Raw genomic sequence first — 15,575 nt, 5'->3', positions numbered from 1 at the left:
CCCTAGCAACGACATAGTCTCTAGGAGGCCTAACGACAGGAAGAACTGGCGTCGTAGACCATATGACAAGCCAGGTCAGGTAAACGCAGTCAATAATGTTAAAACTAACGTTGTTCATGATTCTGCAAACAGTTCCCAGAAGCAGGATGCCGACGCATACCCCGACATTGCTGAATATGGATTATGCGTCGACATCGGGGGCGTGGTGAATGCCCTTCATTCTTTAGGAAGTGTCGCCCGCTGGCCGAGAAAGAGTGACAAGTCAAATGAAAGCAAAGACAAATCCAAGTGGTGCGACTACCATGGTGATCATGGCCATCGTACCGAAGATTGAAACGCCCTGAGAAAAGAAATAGCTTTCCTCTTGAAGAAAGGTCATCTCAAGGAGCTGCTGGGGAAAGGTAAGTCAAGCAGCAAGGAAGCGATGCCCCAGCAGCAGAAAGACCCTCAGCAGCCGCCAAAAGGACCAACGGTCACTAAGGTAGTCAATGTTATTACTGGTGGTTCTGATATTTGCGGACTAACCTATTCTGCAGCTAGGAAAATAACAAGAACAGGTAATCCCGAAGAAGCCGTCCCTATGGACGCAAGATCGAACCAAGACAAAGCCCTAGAAGCAATGGTCCTCGCCTTTGACGACTGCGACTTGGGAGACTATCGAGAAGAGCATCATGATTCTCTGGTGATATCCTTGACCATCGGCAATTGCCTGCTGAAAAGAGTGCTGGTCGACGGAGGAAGTTCAGCCAATGTCCTTTTCAAAAGCACCTTGGAAGACATGGGGATCGACGCTAGAGACGTCGTCAGAAAGTCTACAGTCCTCGTAGGTTTCAGTGGAGAGGCTCTCAATACAAGTGGAGAGATCGTGCTGCCAACCTTTGCTGGGGGCGTCAACCTTTCAACGCATTTCAACGTCATAGATTGCCCGTCAGCCTACAATGCCATCAACGGCCGCCCCTGGATCCATAGAATGAAAGTCGTCCCGTCGACCTATCATCAAGTAATAAAATTTCCAACCAGATGGGGCGTGCAAGTTATCAAGGGAGAAAGGCAGGAAGCTAGGAGATGCTACAGCTCTACATTGAAGCCATCCAAAAGGACGGTATAGCAATTACAGCAAGGACCAGCGTCAGAAGAGCCCGACGAGCAAGCGATAGATTAAGTGGCGCTGGATCCCAATGAGCCAGAACAGACCGTCCGAATTGGGGCGTCGCTCGACCCAGGTATAAGAACTGAACTTATCGAATTTCTTAAAGCTAACAAAGATTGCTTTGCTTGGTCGCATGAAGATATGACAGGTATCAGTCCCGACGTGATTACTCACAAACTGAACGTCGATCCCAATCATAAACCAATCAAGCAGAAGCGACGTAAGTTTGCACCGGAACGAAATCAAGTGATCAACGACGAGGTCCAAAAGCTGATCGAAACAGGGAAGATAAGAGAAGTCAAGTACCCCGACTAGTTAGCAAACGTCATGGTAGTCAGCAAGAAAAACGGGAAGTGGAGAGTCTGCATAGACTTCACCGACTTAAACAAAGCCTGTTCCAAGGATCCATTCCCTCTACCGCACATCGATGTAATGGTCGACGCAATCGCCGGGCACGAGCTACTCACGTTCATGGACGCGTATTCAGGGTACAACCAGATACTGATGCATCCAGACGACCAAGAGAAGACAGCCTTCATGACGGACAAGGGGATCTATTGTTACAAAGTTATGCCGTTTGGACTAAAGAACGCAGGAGCGACGTATCAAAGGCTCGTTAACAAGATGTTCAAAGAGCAATTAGGGGACACGATGGAAGTATACATTGATGACATGCTAGTCAAGTCCAAGAAAGTAGAAGATCATATCGGTCACCTTAGACAATCCTTCGACGTCCTAAGGCAATATGGTATGAAACTGAACCCCACTAAATGTTCTTTCGGAGTGTCCGCAGGAAAATTCTTGGGATATATCGTGACTCAAAGAGGGATTGAAGCAAGTCCCGATCAAATCAAAGCAATCATCAACATCCAGTCCCCCAGAAACGTCAAAGAAGTGCAGAAGTTGACAGGACGCGTCGCAGCACTCAATAGGTTCATAAGTAAGTCGTCCGACAAATGTCGCCCGTTTTACGACGTCCTCAGAAAAAAACAAAGACTTCCTATGGACAGAGAAGCACGAGAAAGCCCTGCAAGACCTCAAGAAATACATGACATCGCCCCCTCTGCTGTCCAAGCCAAAAGAATACGAGACGCTGCAATTATACTTAGTTGTCAACACGACGTCTGTTAGCGCAGTGCTAGCAAGGGAAGACGACAACCAACAACTGCCTGTGTACTACGTCAGTAAGTCTCTGCTCGACGCAGAGACCAGGTATTCCGCCCTCGAAAAATTAGTACTTGCTCTGACAACAGCTGTTAAAAAGTTGAGACATTATTTCGAAACCCACCCAGTGGTGGTACGCACTAATTTTCCTCTTAAGTCTGTATTGCGCAGCCCAGATCTAACTGGCAGGTTAGGCAAGTGGACGACCATAAAGTACCAGCCAAGGACGACCATAAAGTCCCAAGCCCTTACAGATTTCGTGGAGGATTTCAGTCCAGAATTGGAACCCCTGGCCGCCCAAGAATTCAAAGAAATCAACAGTGCTCAAAAGGAAGCGATATGGACGATGTTCAGCAATGGCTCGTCGAACCAGAGAGGTGCCGGGCTAGGTGTCTTGCTAAAATCACCACAGGGAGACATGATAGTACAATCCATCAGCTGCGACTTCAAAGCGACAAACAACGAAGCAGAATACGAAGCTCTAATTGCAGGCATGACCATCGCACTAGACTTAAGCGCGACAGGCCTAAACGTTTACAGCGACTCGCTATTGATCGTCAGCCAACTGAACGGGGAATTCGTGGCCAAAGATTAAAAAATGATGGCTTACCTGGAGGCCGCCAAGAAAAAAGCTAAGCAGTTCAGCCCGTTCACAATCAAGCAAATCCCAAGAGACAAACATACTCAAGCTGACGCTCTAGCCAACTTAGGTTCAGCACTCAGAAAGTCGCCCTTCAGCACCATCCCTCTGGTCCACCTTCAAAAACCGTCAGTTGACACATCCCAGATACCCAATGTAGCAACAATAGACGTGACCCCAAATTGGACGACGCCAATCATCCAGTACCTGAGAGACGATGTTCTACCAAACGATCCTCTAGAAGCAAGAAAGATAAAGTATAAAGCCTCAAGATATACCATCAAGCATTATGTATTGTTCAAAATATCATCTACAGGTCTTTGGCTAAGATGTCTCGTCGGCGACGAGCAACAAGAAGTCTTGTAGGAGCAACACGACGGAGAATGCGGCAACCATTCTGGAGGTCGCAGTCTAGCAAACAAAGTCTTGCGAGTGGGCTACTTTTGGCCTACTCTAAAGAAAGACGCTGAAACTTACGTAGCAAAGTGCGACAGCTGCCAAAGATTTGCAGGGTTAACGCACAAGCCATCTGAGATGCTCCATCCCACGCTGTGTCCATGGCCCTTCATGAAATGGGGGATGGACATAGTAGGGAAACTTTCAGTCGCCCTAGGATAAAAAGTATTCATGCTTGCATTAACAGACTACTTCTCAAAGTGGATTGAGGCCGAGTCATTCACTCAGGTACGTGACAAAGAAGTCATTTCATTTATATGGAATAACATCATCTGCAGGTTTGACATCCCCTCAGAAATCGTGTGTGACAACGGGTCGCAATTCATAAGTGACAAAACCAGAAGATTCTGCGACAAATGGAACATCAAGCTTTGCACGTCAACTCCTCGGTACCCACAAGCCAATGGCCAAGCTGAATTAAGCAACAAAACAATCATCCAATCGCTCAAGAAACGACTTAAGGAGGCCAAGGGAAAGTGGGCAGAGGAACTCCCGTCGGTCCTATGGGCAAATAGGACGACCCCAAGGACGTCAACAGGGCAGACACCATTCTCACTCGTCTATGGGTGCGAAGCGGTCCTGCCATCTGAGGTACGGATCCCAACCGCAAGATATGGTCTCATGACAGGTGAACAAAACAACATAGAGATGTCATCCAACCTTGACACATCAAAGGAACTAAGAGAGGCAACCTATCTAAGGATGGCAGCACAACAGCAAATCGTCGCACGAAGCTTCAACAAGAACGTCAAAGCCAAAGTGTTCAGGATCGGGGACTGGGTGCTAAGAAAAGTCTTCCAAAACACCAAGGACCCAGCAGACAGAAAGCTAGGCCCGACGTGGGAAGGACCATACCAGATCCTCGACGTCGCAGGCAAAGGAGCATACAAACTCATGACTAAGGAAGGTAAGGTCGTTCCTCGAAGCTGGAACGCGACACAGCTCAAACTTTACCACTTTTAGGTAAAGGAAAAGGTACTCAAAATGCCCGATCTTAAGTCTTAATTCCATTCACCTTTTTCTCTCGATTTTTTTTAATTAAGTGATCTGACTTAGGCATCGGAGGGCCGTTGGCAAAAACGCCAACGGACAGCCCTAACACATGTTTTGCAGAAATAACGCAAGGGTATTAAGACGCCAGTTCTGGGATAAGATGCGACAGAGAGGTCAGTCAAAACCTAGAAGTTGGACGAGACACGACAGAAAGTTAGTCACGACCCAAGACAGCCGCGGCAATAAAATATCTTATCAACGACGTCAAGTCTGGCCAACTGACGTGCGACTTCAGATATTGGGGGGCACCTCCCATACATACAAGCGTACAAGCACTCAAGCCTACTCAACGAAATAGCTGGAATAATCCTCGTTTTACTTGTCATAATTTCAAATACAAAGAGCATTTTGAATATGAAGAGCATTTTGAAAGCGCGACCCTTTTTAATTTTATGTACTTAGTACTATTATCGTACTTATTCAAGCTTGTACCTAAAGTTCAAATATACGCAAGTCATGCACAAATCAATAAAACACAAAGCATTTTCAGCATAAACACACGAGTTTAAGTTTTTGCAGGAAACAAAAGACTGACTATCCCACGACAACCAGTAAAAACAGAAAAACGTCATTCAACAACACAAACCTGGTCGTCCCATTACGACCAGTAAAACAAACCAAGTTCAACAACGGGAAAATAAATTCAAAAGTTCGACAAAAGGAAGAGACAACAGAAGTCAGGCGTTGTCGGCAACGATATCCTCGACATTATCCCCAGCAACGCCCCCTGGAGTAGCCTCAGCTACGACGTTGGTAGAGACGTCAAGGACCGACTCAACAAAGGTATCCTCGAGAGTCTTGATGCCAGATACAGCACCTTCCAGCATCTCCTTGGAATCAGCTGTAGACTTTGCCTCGTCCCCCGGGGCGTCATCCTCTGAAACCAAATCAGCTTCAGTCCCAAGAGAAGACAGATACTTATCCAGTTCATCCTGAGCAACCTCCACAGTTAGTCGGCCAGACAGAAAAAACTTCAACAATTTGGCACGAGCCGTCAACTGGTCGAGACACTTGGAGTTTACAGCGTCTTCACGAACCTCGACCAATGAAGCTTCCAAGTTAACAACCTGCTTATCCTTCTGTTGAACCAAGCCCTCCAGTTCAGAGACGCGCTGTCCCCGTATCTTTAAGGCGATAATCTGCTTGTCCTTCTCATCAACGAGCTTCCTCAACTTCTTCACCTCTTCTTCAGCCATGCGCTTCTGGGTATTAATGGTGTCGACTGAAGAGCGAAGGGAAGTCATCTCTTTCTCATTTGAGATAAAGTGTCCCCGAATGGCTAGCAAATCTTGCAGGGACTATAAGAACTGATGAAAAGGAGAAATTCAAGACAAAGCAAAATCAATCCAGAGGGAACGACAAGAGACAAGACGACTTACGTTCAGCTGAAGCGACACAACCTCACTAACAATTTGCGCAGGGGACATCTTCTCCAAACGCCTCTCAGCGCCAGGGAAAAGCAACCTCTCTGCAGACGGCCAAATCGACGCGGACATAGACGTGCCAGCAAGGAAGTCAGCAGGGACGCGCACAACATAGTTGGATTCCTTGGGCGCTTTCGGGATCTCCTTAGTACGGGGGCTAGACATCGTCTGAAGAGGACGCACGTCCAGGACCTCGTCAGCACCCCCCGCAGCTTGCTTCCTCTTCTTCGACGCACGTTCAAGCATCTCAGCATAGGACATCTTCTTGGACTTGCCAGATTGGGACTCTAAGGTAATACAGACACCAAACGCAACCTATAAATACCCAAAAGACGCGATATGACTCAGGCAAAAAGCAAACCACACAAAAGCCAATACCTGCAACCATCTTTTGCGAATCTGTTTCCACGACAGCACCTCCTACATCGCTAGAAGAACGACCAAAAGATCGTTGAATAACGGGAATGCTCAGTACGACCTCAACCTTCCTCAAACTCTTCTTTCCCAGAGAAACCACAGCAACGTCGATAACTGCGACAAAGCATGCCATAAGGACACACGTCAAAACAAATTGAAAAATTAGGCGACAAGAGATATAAGAATACCTCCGTCGCGCCAGCCACAACGAATCCAACTAGCTTCTACACCCAAAGATTCCCTGTCAACGAACATATAACGCGACTTCCAACCACGATCATTCACCCCCGCTCGCTCGACGAGGGCGGGATGTCCTCTCTTCAACACTAAGGTACACCTATTCTTCTTAGTAAGGTACAGCTTGTAAGCATAAACCAGATCTGAGAGGTCAAAGGGGTCCTCCCAGTCCTTGGTCACCTTCTCCAATGTGTGAGCAACCCTCCAAAATTGAGGCATCACCTGCCCCGGGCTTATGTCCAGTATTTCCATCAATGACCTCGCCAGGCGGCCGAATTGGATGGAGTACCCTAGCTTGAAGGGGTACTCGTACAACACAATGTGCCCCTCTGGGCAGTCCTCTGGTCTTTCATCGTCAGTAGGGATCTGAACCAAGGTACATTCGGGTAGTTCGGCCAAGGCAAGAAAGGCCGGAACTTCCCCTTCACCAAGGTCACTTGGAGACTCTTCGTTTTCAGCCATGTCACCAACAATTTCGCTTTCGCCCCGCTCTAAAACCCTAAGTGAAAATCTCGTTCTTCGAGCCAAATTCGACTTCCTAGTCATACGCTAAAGCTATAAATTGGAGAAAAATAGAAGTATAAAGTACGAAAGTTACCTGAAAGAGCAACGAGGACTGCCAGAGAAGTTGGAATCAACGAGCAAAATGAGCAAAGTTTGGGAATTTTTGGAGACTTAACGGAAGAATGTGGAAACAAAGCGCGGTTATTTATGCAATAATTAGGTGAGAGAAGTTATTACCGTTTTTTGAAATATAGTGGGTTAGTGGGAAGTTAATTGTTCCCCTGATCTGCCCACGATCAGCCCAACAATTGGGGGCAAACTGTTATGGGTAATTTTTAAGGCTTGTCTCAAGGTACGTCGAGACGCACGACCTGGGAAGCGCCAAGCAGTAGGTATAACAGACTTCCCCTAAAAGGGCGGATTGACCAAGTCTCTAGCGGTTATTCATTTAAGCAGTCATTCTACAGAATTTAAGATATTATCCTTCAGAAGATAAGTCCAAGACCAAGTCAAGCAACGACTTCCTATTTTCAAGGAAGACGTCAGACGGCTCCAACGACTCTATGAACGACATAGTTAACCTAGTTAGTTCTATTATAAATAGGGAAGTAATTGTGTTACTGGGGATCATCTCACATCCAGCTTTTCATAAGTAAAACTCTATCATACTCGCACTTATTGTAATCATCGTTGTAATCATCAGTTTTTCATAGTAAATTGGTGGTCTTGCACCCACCCGCAGTTTTTCCCGTGTTTGGGTTTTCTGCGTCACCAAATACCTTGTCTTTCATTGTTTATTTTTACACATTACGAAGTTCTATAGTCTAGCCGTCGTACGTCCCAGCCTTAGGTCGCCCTAGGCGAAATTTGGCATAAACAAAGCTTATGTGTGCATTTTTTTTATTGACCTTTTTTTAATTTTTTTTTCTCTTATCAAACCCTTTTTTTTTATTATTAGAATTGAGCCATAGATTTTTTTTAAAATTTTTGAGTCACCCGGATTTTAATTCCCGTATACTGCACAAGAGTCAACTTGTTTTGGTCATAGTCAGAGTTATAGAAAGAGTTACGTGTTGTACCACCTATGGATCTGTAGCCCCGAGTTTTATCTTTCATTTGGAGTTGGTTTCGTCCCAATCAGAGTCACAGATCAAAAGTTATAACCGATATACTACAGCCTCTCCAGTTTAGGTGTCTTTTTAGCGTTACCTTTTTTATTTTTATTATTATTATTTTTTTTTTTTTTTAAAAAAAAAAAATCGTGTCAAGCGAGTCTTAGCCAAGTCCTTTAATCCGTGTCAACTCGTACAACATAGGATTATAGATTTTTTATTTTATTTTATTTTTTATACCCATGAGTCTTAACTCTTCTAGAATTCTAGTCCTCTTCCTAGTTTCTTGTGATCGATTTTTGTGCTAACCTTAACATGTGTTCTTTGTATTTGATTGTGGTTGATCTTATTTATGACTAATGATTGCCAATTGACCGTTTTCACCTAGTAAATAGCATAAACATTAAAATTGGACAAAATTAATCAAGTTAGTTTGTCTTTTAGTCTTCCGTGCTATTTGGTCATTGGGTCCTTTGTTTTTCACAACGTCCTCATGTCTAGCCATGCGATCATACCACGAGTCTTAATAAACTCACCTAATCACACATGTTGAGTCATTGCACACAAGTTGTCTTTGAGTAATGCACTATATTGTTTATGATCGTATATTAGGACCATGCATGCGTCATTTTCCGTCGTAATAGGAATGAGTGGAGTATTTCCCATCAGATTTCAAAATTGTTTCATATACTGTTCCTTTCCAATCCGAGTATTGAGTCAATGCATTAAGTGATCTCATTTTGTTCCATAGTACTCGAGTGCAAGAATCACTAGGCAAGAGTTGGAAGAATAAGGGGAACGTCATTCCTTCCTTCTTTTCTTCCAATTAAAGCATCAGCAATAACAAACTTCTTTTTCCTCTTGGCGGTAACAAGTAATTCATAAGCAACCATGAAGACGAAGCACAAGACAAGTTTCCATACAAGATTTCATGCTTTTTTCTTTCGTTTTAATCCTTTTCCCCGAATAAGTCTAGCATAGGTTCTCCTTATCCTTATGTCTATATGTCATGTTCCATCAATGATCATTTCTTTCCTTCGCATTCGATCATGTCATTCGCCGAAAAAAAAATATCAATTGCCGAACTAAACACAAGGTACACCAATGATTTGAGGCATCTTTCCAACCCTGTCATTTCCCATTAACCATTCAAGCACACATTCCATTTCTTCATCAACCACTTTGAGTCTCGTCTAACGGTTGACCTTTTTTATTCAACCCACATTCACTTAACCCTAGGATGGGAAGGTGTGTAATTGTATAACATTCAAAAAGCAAGTAAAAAAAAGTAGCAAAGCAACAATAAAACAATGTCTAAGGGCAAGTGTTCCAATGTCTTTGATATGAACACGTCTCAAATTGCGTCTCTCATCGAGTGCTTGGTACCGTGCCTGAGAAACATGAATGCTAAGTGAGTGATGGACCGCATGATCTGAGATTGCCCACATTGATTCAAAAAAAATAAAAAAAAAATAAACTTGCAAAATTCAAAATTTTCAAATTCATAATTACACATCTTGGGGATCCTCTCGGGTCTTGAGCCTTGTACCCTTTTCTTCTTTAAACCATCAACTTAACCATATTACAACCCTTGAAAGACCTCTTTGAGGTGTACATACACTTGTGCAAAGTTCGGCTAGAGCTACGTTCAGCCTGATTCCTAACGGATACGTAGGCAACCTCATATCGAGGTGCGACCACATTCATATTCATATCCATGCATGATCGAGTCAAAGAATATCCAATGCTTACCCCTACCCATTTAGAGCTAGACTTGGGGGCTTGAACCCACATCATTTAGCCTACCCAGCCTAAAGAGTCATCATCTTTGACTCTTCTCACATCTTTTTCCATCACCATAACCCTTGCAGCCAGCCTTAGTATCACATTCACTCACACATCCATATCCATATCAATCATCCTTCCCTTTAAGAGCCCTGATCATGAAATCTTGTTTCAACACTATGCATGTTTCATCATATTTAAAGACAACATTCATTAGAAGAAACATTGTATACTTGCTTAGCTTCCAGACTTGAGCAATATTCATTGTTTCATGCATCGCATAATGTGCTGAGAAACATTTATATATCAATGAATTTTAATCATACAAAGCATATCGTGCTTAGCTCCTTGACCTAAGCAACGTTCATTATGCAATAATCACTTCATCTGTATACGTGCTTAGCTTCCAGTCCTAAGTGACGTTCAAGATCGTTTCTTTACACCATATATGATGCTTAGATCCATGACCTAAGTTCATTCATCGTGTCATATGATGTAATTGTCCTTAGCCTCCTGGCCTAAGGACATGCATCATGCATACATTACTTTCAAGAAAAGCAATTCAATCCATGCGATTCATTTTGTCTTGCTCAACGAGGAAGTTCAAAACTTCTTTCCTTTTTTCGCGTCTTTTCTTTTGGGGAAGTTTAAAAAAAACTTTTTCAAAATTTTCTCATCGAGGGAAGTTCGAAAATAAAAGTTCAGTTTTCACATCTTTCTTTTTCAGGAGAAAGTTGGTACCCTCCACTCATGACAAAAATTGACGGAAAATTTTTGTTTTTGCATCTTCGTTCGCTTGTGTCTGCACACATACATACACACACACACACACTCACAAGTCATACACATGTCATGTCACATCAAGTCAAACTTGGTGGTCAAGTCAATCACAATATATACGAGTCCATTGGCATATTTATTTTTTGTAGGTCCCATCTACAGCCCACGTCCGGGGACAAGCGGACCATCTACAGCCCACGTCCAGGGACAAGCGGACCATTTACAGCCCACGTCCGGGGACAAGTGGACCATGTACAACCAGCCCACGTCCGGGGACAAGCGGACCATCTACAGCCCGCGTCCGGGGACAAGCGGACCATCTACAGCCCTCGTCCGGGGACAAGCGGACCATTTACAGCCCACGTCCGGGGACAAGCGGACCATCTACAGCCCACGTTCGGGGACAAGCGAACCATTTACAGCCCACGTTCGGGGACAATCGAACCACCATCATTTCATGATGCAAGGTTCTCGATACACAGAGACTTGCAATCTCATCATCTGTCGACTTTCCTCAAGCATGGAAAGTATTATCTGGTGGATTTCTTCAAGCATAGAAAACTGCCAAATTCCTTTGTCGGCTTTCCTCAAGCATGGAAAGCATTATCGATGGATTTCTTCAAGCATAGAAAAACGCCAAAATCATATGTCGACTTTCCTCAAGCATGGAAAGTGTCATCCGGTAGGTTTCTTCAGGCTTAGAAAGCTACCAAACTCGTTAGTCGGCTTTCCTCAATCATGGAAAGCATTTCAACAAAAGTCATCCGATGGATTCCTTTAAGCATAGGAAGCTACCAAACTCATTTGTCACTGATAAACTGGTGTCAGATACACATTCTATCCCTTTACTCTTTTATCTGTGGAATTAACATTTTTTGCAGGTATTGGCGTATACAGAGTGATTTAGGATCGCAGAACGTCTTAAATCATTCTCCGTCTCTATCGACTACTTTGACTGTCGTTTTCAAAACTGACGTTTCTACAAACTCAGTCAAAGTGGGGGCTTCTGTAGACACCTAAAATGTCTCCCCAAAACCAAACCCGATGATGAACAACCTTTCACCGCCATTATTGGTCGGATTGAGTATTTAATCTTTGGAGTGCTTAAATCCATATTTCCATTTCATAAAACAACCCAATCCTATCCCATTTCCCCAAACCATAACTTATTTTCCTCTTTTTGTGCCTTTAAACCCAAAATAATTCATTTCGTGTCCTTTAAAATCATTCATTTCGTGTCCTTTTTATAAAAACATTTAGTCCAGTTTATTTTGGTCCATTTTCTGGGTTAAATGATTGAATAGTTGTATGGGGCTTTAAAAGAGCTTTCCAACGATATATTATAAGCCCAAATCCGAGTTATAACGAATAAGTTATGGCCAAAATATTAAACTGAGCCCAAACCGAACCTAAGCCCACCTTACCTACGACCCAAAGATCATGTGGAGGGTCCAAATTATTTAATCCCATTCCTAAACCAATTAGGATTAATTAGAATCTTCTATAAGTTTCTAAAATATCTTAATTATCCTTTTTGAAAAGATAAGATTAACGATTTTGAAATTGAATAAAACTTTTCTTTATGAAAATCCTATTTATATCCGAATTGAAAGACGTTCAAAGATAGACAGATATTATTTTCTTGAATCATATTTTTTATCCAAATTTTATATGGTTGGATAGCCCTTGAAATTATATTTCCAATGATATATTATAATATCAATTCTGAGCTATAACGAAAAAGATATGAATTAAATAAAAAAACTCTATCCAAAACTGACACCGTCCCACTATTTCGGACATATATTTTATTCTACAAAATATTTTACTCTGATTCCAATTGGGTTAGAAAGTAGACTTCAATAGATTTCCAACGATATCTTATTCATTTTATTCCGATTTCTGGATCAAAAGATATGATAAAAACAAAAACTGCAGTCTATCGAGTTTTATTCCGATTTAATTCGGATCTTATCTTAATTCTTCGACCCTTCTTTTTTTTCTCTATAAATAGGGGTCATATCTCCCCTTTTTCAAGAATCAACAAGTTTGATCATCAAATAATTCTTTTCTCCCTCTTTATCCTAAACACTAGCCTCCCTATTCTATCATTTCTTCCTTAAGCACTCCAAGGAGTCCATACAATACCCAAAGTTCTGTACTTAAACCAAGGCGTGAAAGGTATAATTGACTGAGGGTTTGGACCAAATCAAATCTATATTTATTTAATTTAATTTTTTCAATTTGATTTATATTTTTATTGAAGTTACTAACAGTTTATTCATGATGTAGCAATTTAAAGGAACGTGCGGAATGTGAGTAATTAATTAATTTAATTACTCTTATTTTATTTTAATATTGCTAGTATCATGATTAGGTTATTTTATTATTCGATTTGACTAACGCTATTATTGTTGAATTGCTTCCAATATTAATATGTATTCTATTGTTATTATGATCACCATATTACATGTTAAAGGGAATATGTAATTGAAAATCACGCCTAATAAGATAATTTGGACAACCGGTTTAGGTTCCTTTTTAATCTAATTGTTTAATCAAGTGGTCACGATATTTTAGAATTATTTGTTGCATTAATATTAAACCAATTTAGCATAATAATAGTTTGGAACAAATTGAATATTTTGTTTGTATGCCTTTGAGATTGCAGGAATCACTTTTCACTAAAAGAATCGAGTAGAGGCGAATACGGGCGAATGTGACTCCATGACTCACTTCGTACCATCATCCCCGATCCTCCTTTTGTGGTTCCGAACCATATGGAGTTAGTAATCTCATGGATTATGAATGGGGTGTAACCTTCACAGGTCAATCGTTGTTGCCTATCGTTGTCCCTTTATCGTGGTTGCCTTTTATGATCCGTGAACGGTTTACAAGTTCCTTAAAAACTTGTTGGCGGCTCCCTACTTTCCTTGTCCCTAATCGTATTATGTCAATTCCCACTTCCTAAGAGTGTCAAGCATATTCACAACATGCTTTTAACGTAGGCGCACTTCGAACGACGCCTACAATAGATAAACAGGTTTAGGGTTAATCTATTGATTGCATGTTAGTTAGAAAGCGCACATGAATACGATCAGAATAAAGTAGAGGCCTATTATTAAGGCAGATTCAATCTCTTTTAGGTTGGATTTGTACCTTCATCCCCGAACTACCGGTCATGGTTCCAGACCTATTGGAGTTAACAATCTCCTGGATCGTTAAGGGGTGTAACCTTCACCTCGTGAACGGTTTGCAAGTTCCTAAAACTTGTTGGCGACTCTTTTGCTCTACCTTCCTTCCCTTTGGACGCCACCGTACTTTAGTGTATGATCACAGTGGGGTTCAAGTTTGGGGTAATACTTGAAATATTCCCTACAATAATATTTCATGAGTATTTAATTATATGCTAAAAAGTTATTTATATGACAAAAAAAAAAAGGTCTCTATGTATTTAAAAGGGTAACTTTGATATGGTTATTTAATGTAGCTAAGGGTGATTATGTTTTTTAAAACGGTAAGTAAAAGTATAACAAATGAAAGAGTTATTATATTTTAAGAAGTGTGACTTTATGAGACGAAAGAGTCACTATATACTGTTACACAAAGACCACTATATTAATAATGAGGTTAAAGGTTACTATTTCAAATATAAAGGTTACTATGTCAAAATTAAGGACTATATGTTAATTAATGGTGAAAAACTGACAACACAAGGCTATTAAATAAAGATTACTATTTAGAAATAAAGATCACTATATTATTAAAAAAAAGGTTACTATTCCAAAAATTATATATCTCAAAATTAAAGTTACTATGTCAATCATAAAAGACACTATATCATAATAATCAATATTTAAAAGATTTAAGCGTTTTATTTTCTTGATTTCTTATTTGTTGATCATAGAAAACCTTAATACAAGGGAAGGTAAGCTATCAGAATATATACTCATCTGTCTGCTTTATCACTTGTTTTTTTTTAAAAGGCACTATACTATCACTAAAGGTAACTATATTACTTAAAGTTGGCTTTGCATGTCTCCAAGACTCCAACTATTGTAACCCTATTTAATTTTCAATTAACATAAATTACATACAATTGGTTACAATTAATACGAAATAATACTTAAATGTCTAATTTAAATTTCCAAACAAACAATTGCAATTGCATAATCTCTTAATTTGCACAATTTAATCAAAATCAAATACAAATAGATGATCAGATCGGTAATTTTAATAATTCATACCTTCGTAGTTGCTTTCAATTTGAGCTTCATCGTCGTTTGGATCGAAATTGATGACATTAATATCGAAGTTTTCTATAGTGCCCTGCATACTTCGTTTTAGTTCAATTTTGATTGATTGTATAGAAGAATTTGCCATGAATTTTGCAGAAATTGATTGATGATGGAGAAATTAAAAACCCTAGAATTGATTAGAAGGAGAGAGAGAAAAAATTTGAGCTCTGAGATGAAGTTGTTAATGGCGTCGATGATGAAGTTGATTGCAAGGAAAGAGATTTCAACGCTTTTTCTTTTGTTTGTGGTTTTATGGGTTTAATTGTTAGTGGGTTGGCTGAGAAGATTGCAACATGTTTCTCTTAGTGGTTTTGGCACGTGAGACTTATGGTCCACAAGTTTATTGTGGACCAGGTCCACTCAAGATTTTTTTGTTAATAGTATTAATGGCCTAATTATTACGGGTAAATAAATGACAAAAATCACGAGATTTGCCAAAAATAGAGCTATGAGTCTATGACGTTTGCCGTGACATGTGGGACACATATAAGATTATCCTAGAAACAGCATAGATGCAATTCTAGAAGGTTCTCTTTTCTTAGCCGAATAGGTCAA

General features: G+C 41.0%; 1 protein-coding gene across 1 annotated transcript; it reads left to right on the top strand.

Moving 5' to 3' along the window:
* The first annotated feature begins 424 nt into the window (after positions 1-424).
* LOC145557645 (uncharacterized) lies at positions 425-1,108 on the top strand. Its single transcript, XM_081618821.1, has one exon. The coding sequence runs from the start codon at positions 425-427 to the stop codon at positions 1,106-1,108; it is 684 nt and encodes a 227-aa protein (XP_081474947.1).
* The last annotated feature ends 14,467 nt before the right edge of the window (positions 1,109-15,575 follow it).

Source organism: Chenopodium album, chromosome 9 (assembly GCF_948465745.1).
Source record: "Chenopodium album chromosome 9, dcCheAlbu1.1, whole genome shotgun sequence".
Taxonomy (NCBI): Eukaryota; Viridiplantae; Streptophyta; class Magnoliopsida; order Caryophyllales; family Amaranthaceae; genus Chenopodium; species Chenopodium album.
Note: the sequence above shows the minus strand (reverse complement) of the source record. Positions and strands in the feature narration are given on the sequence as shown.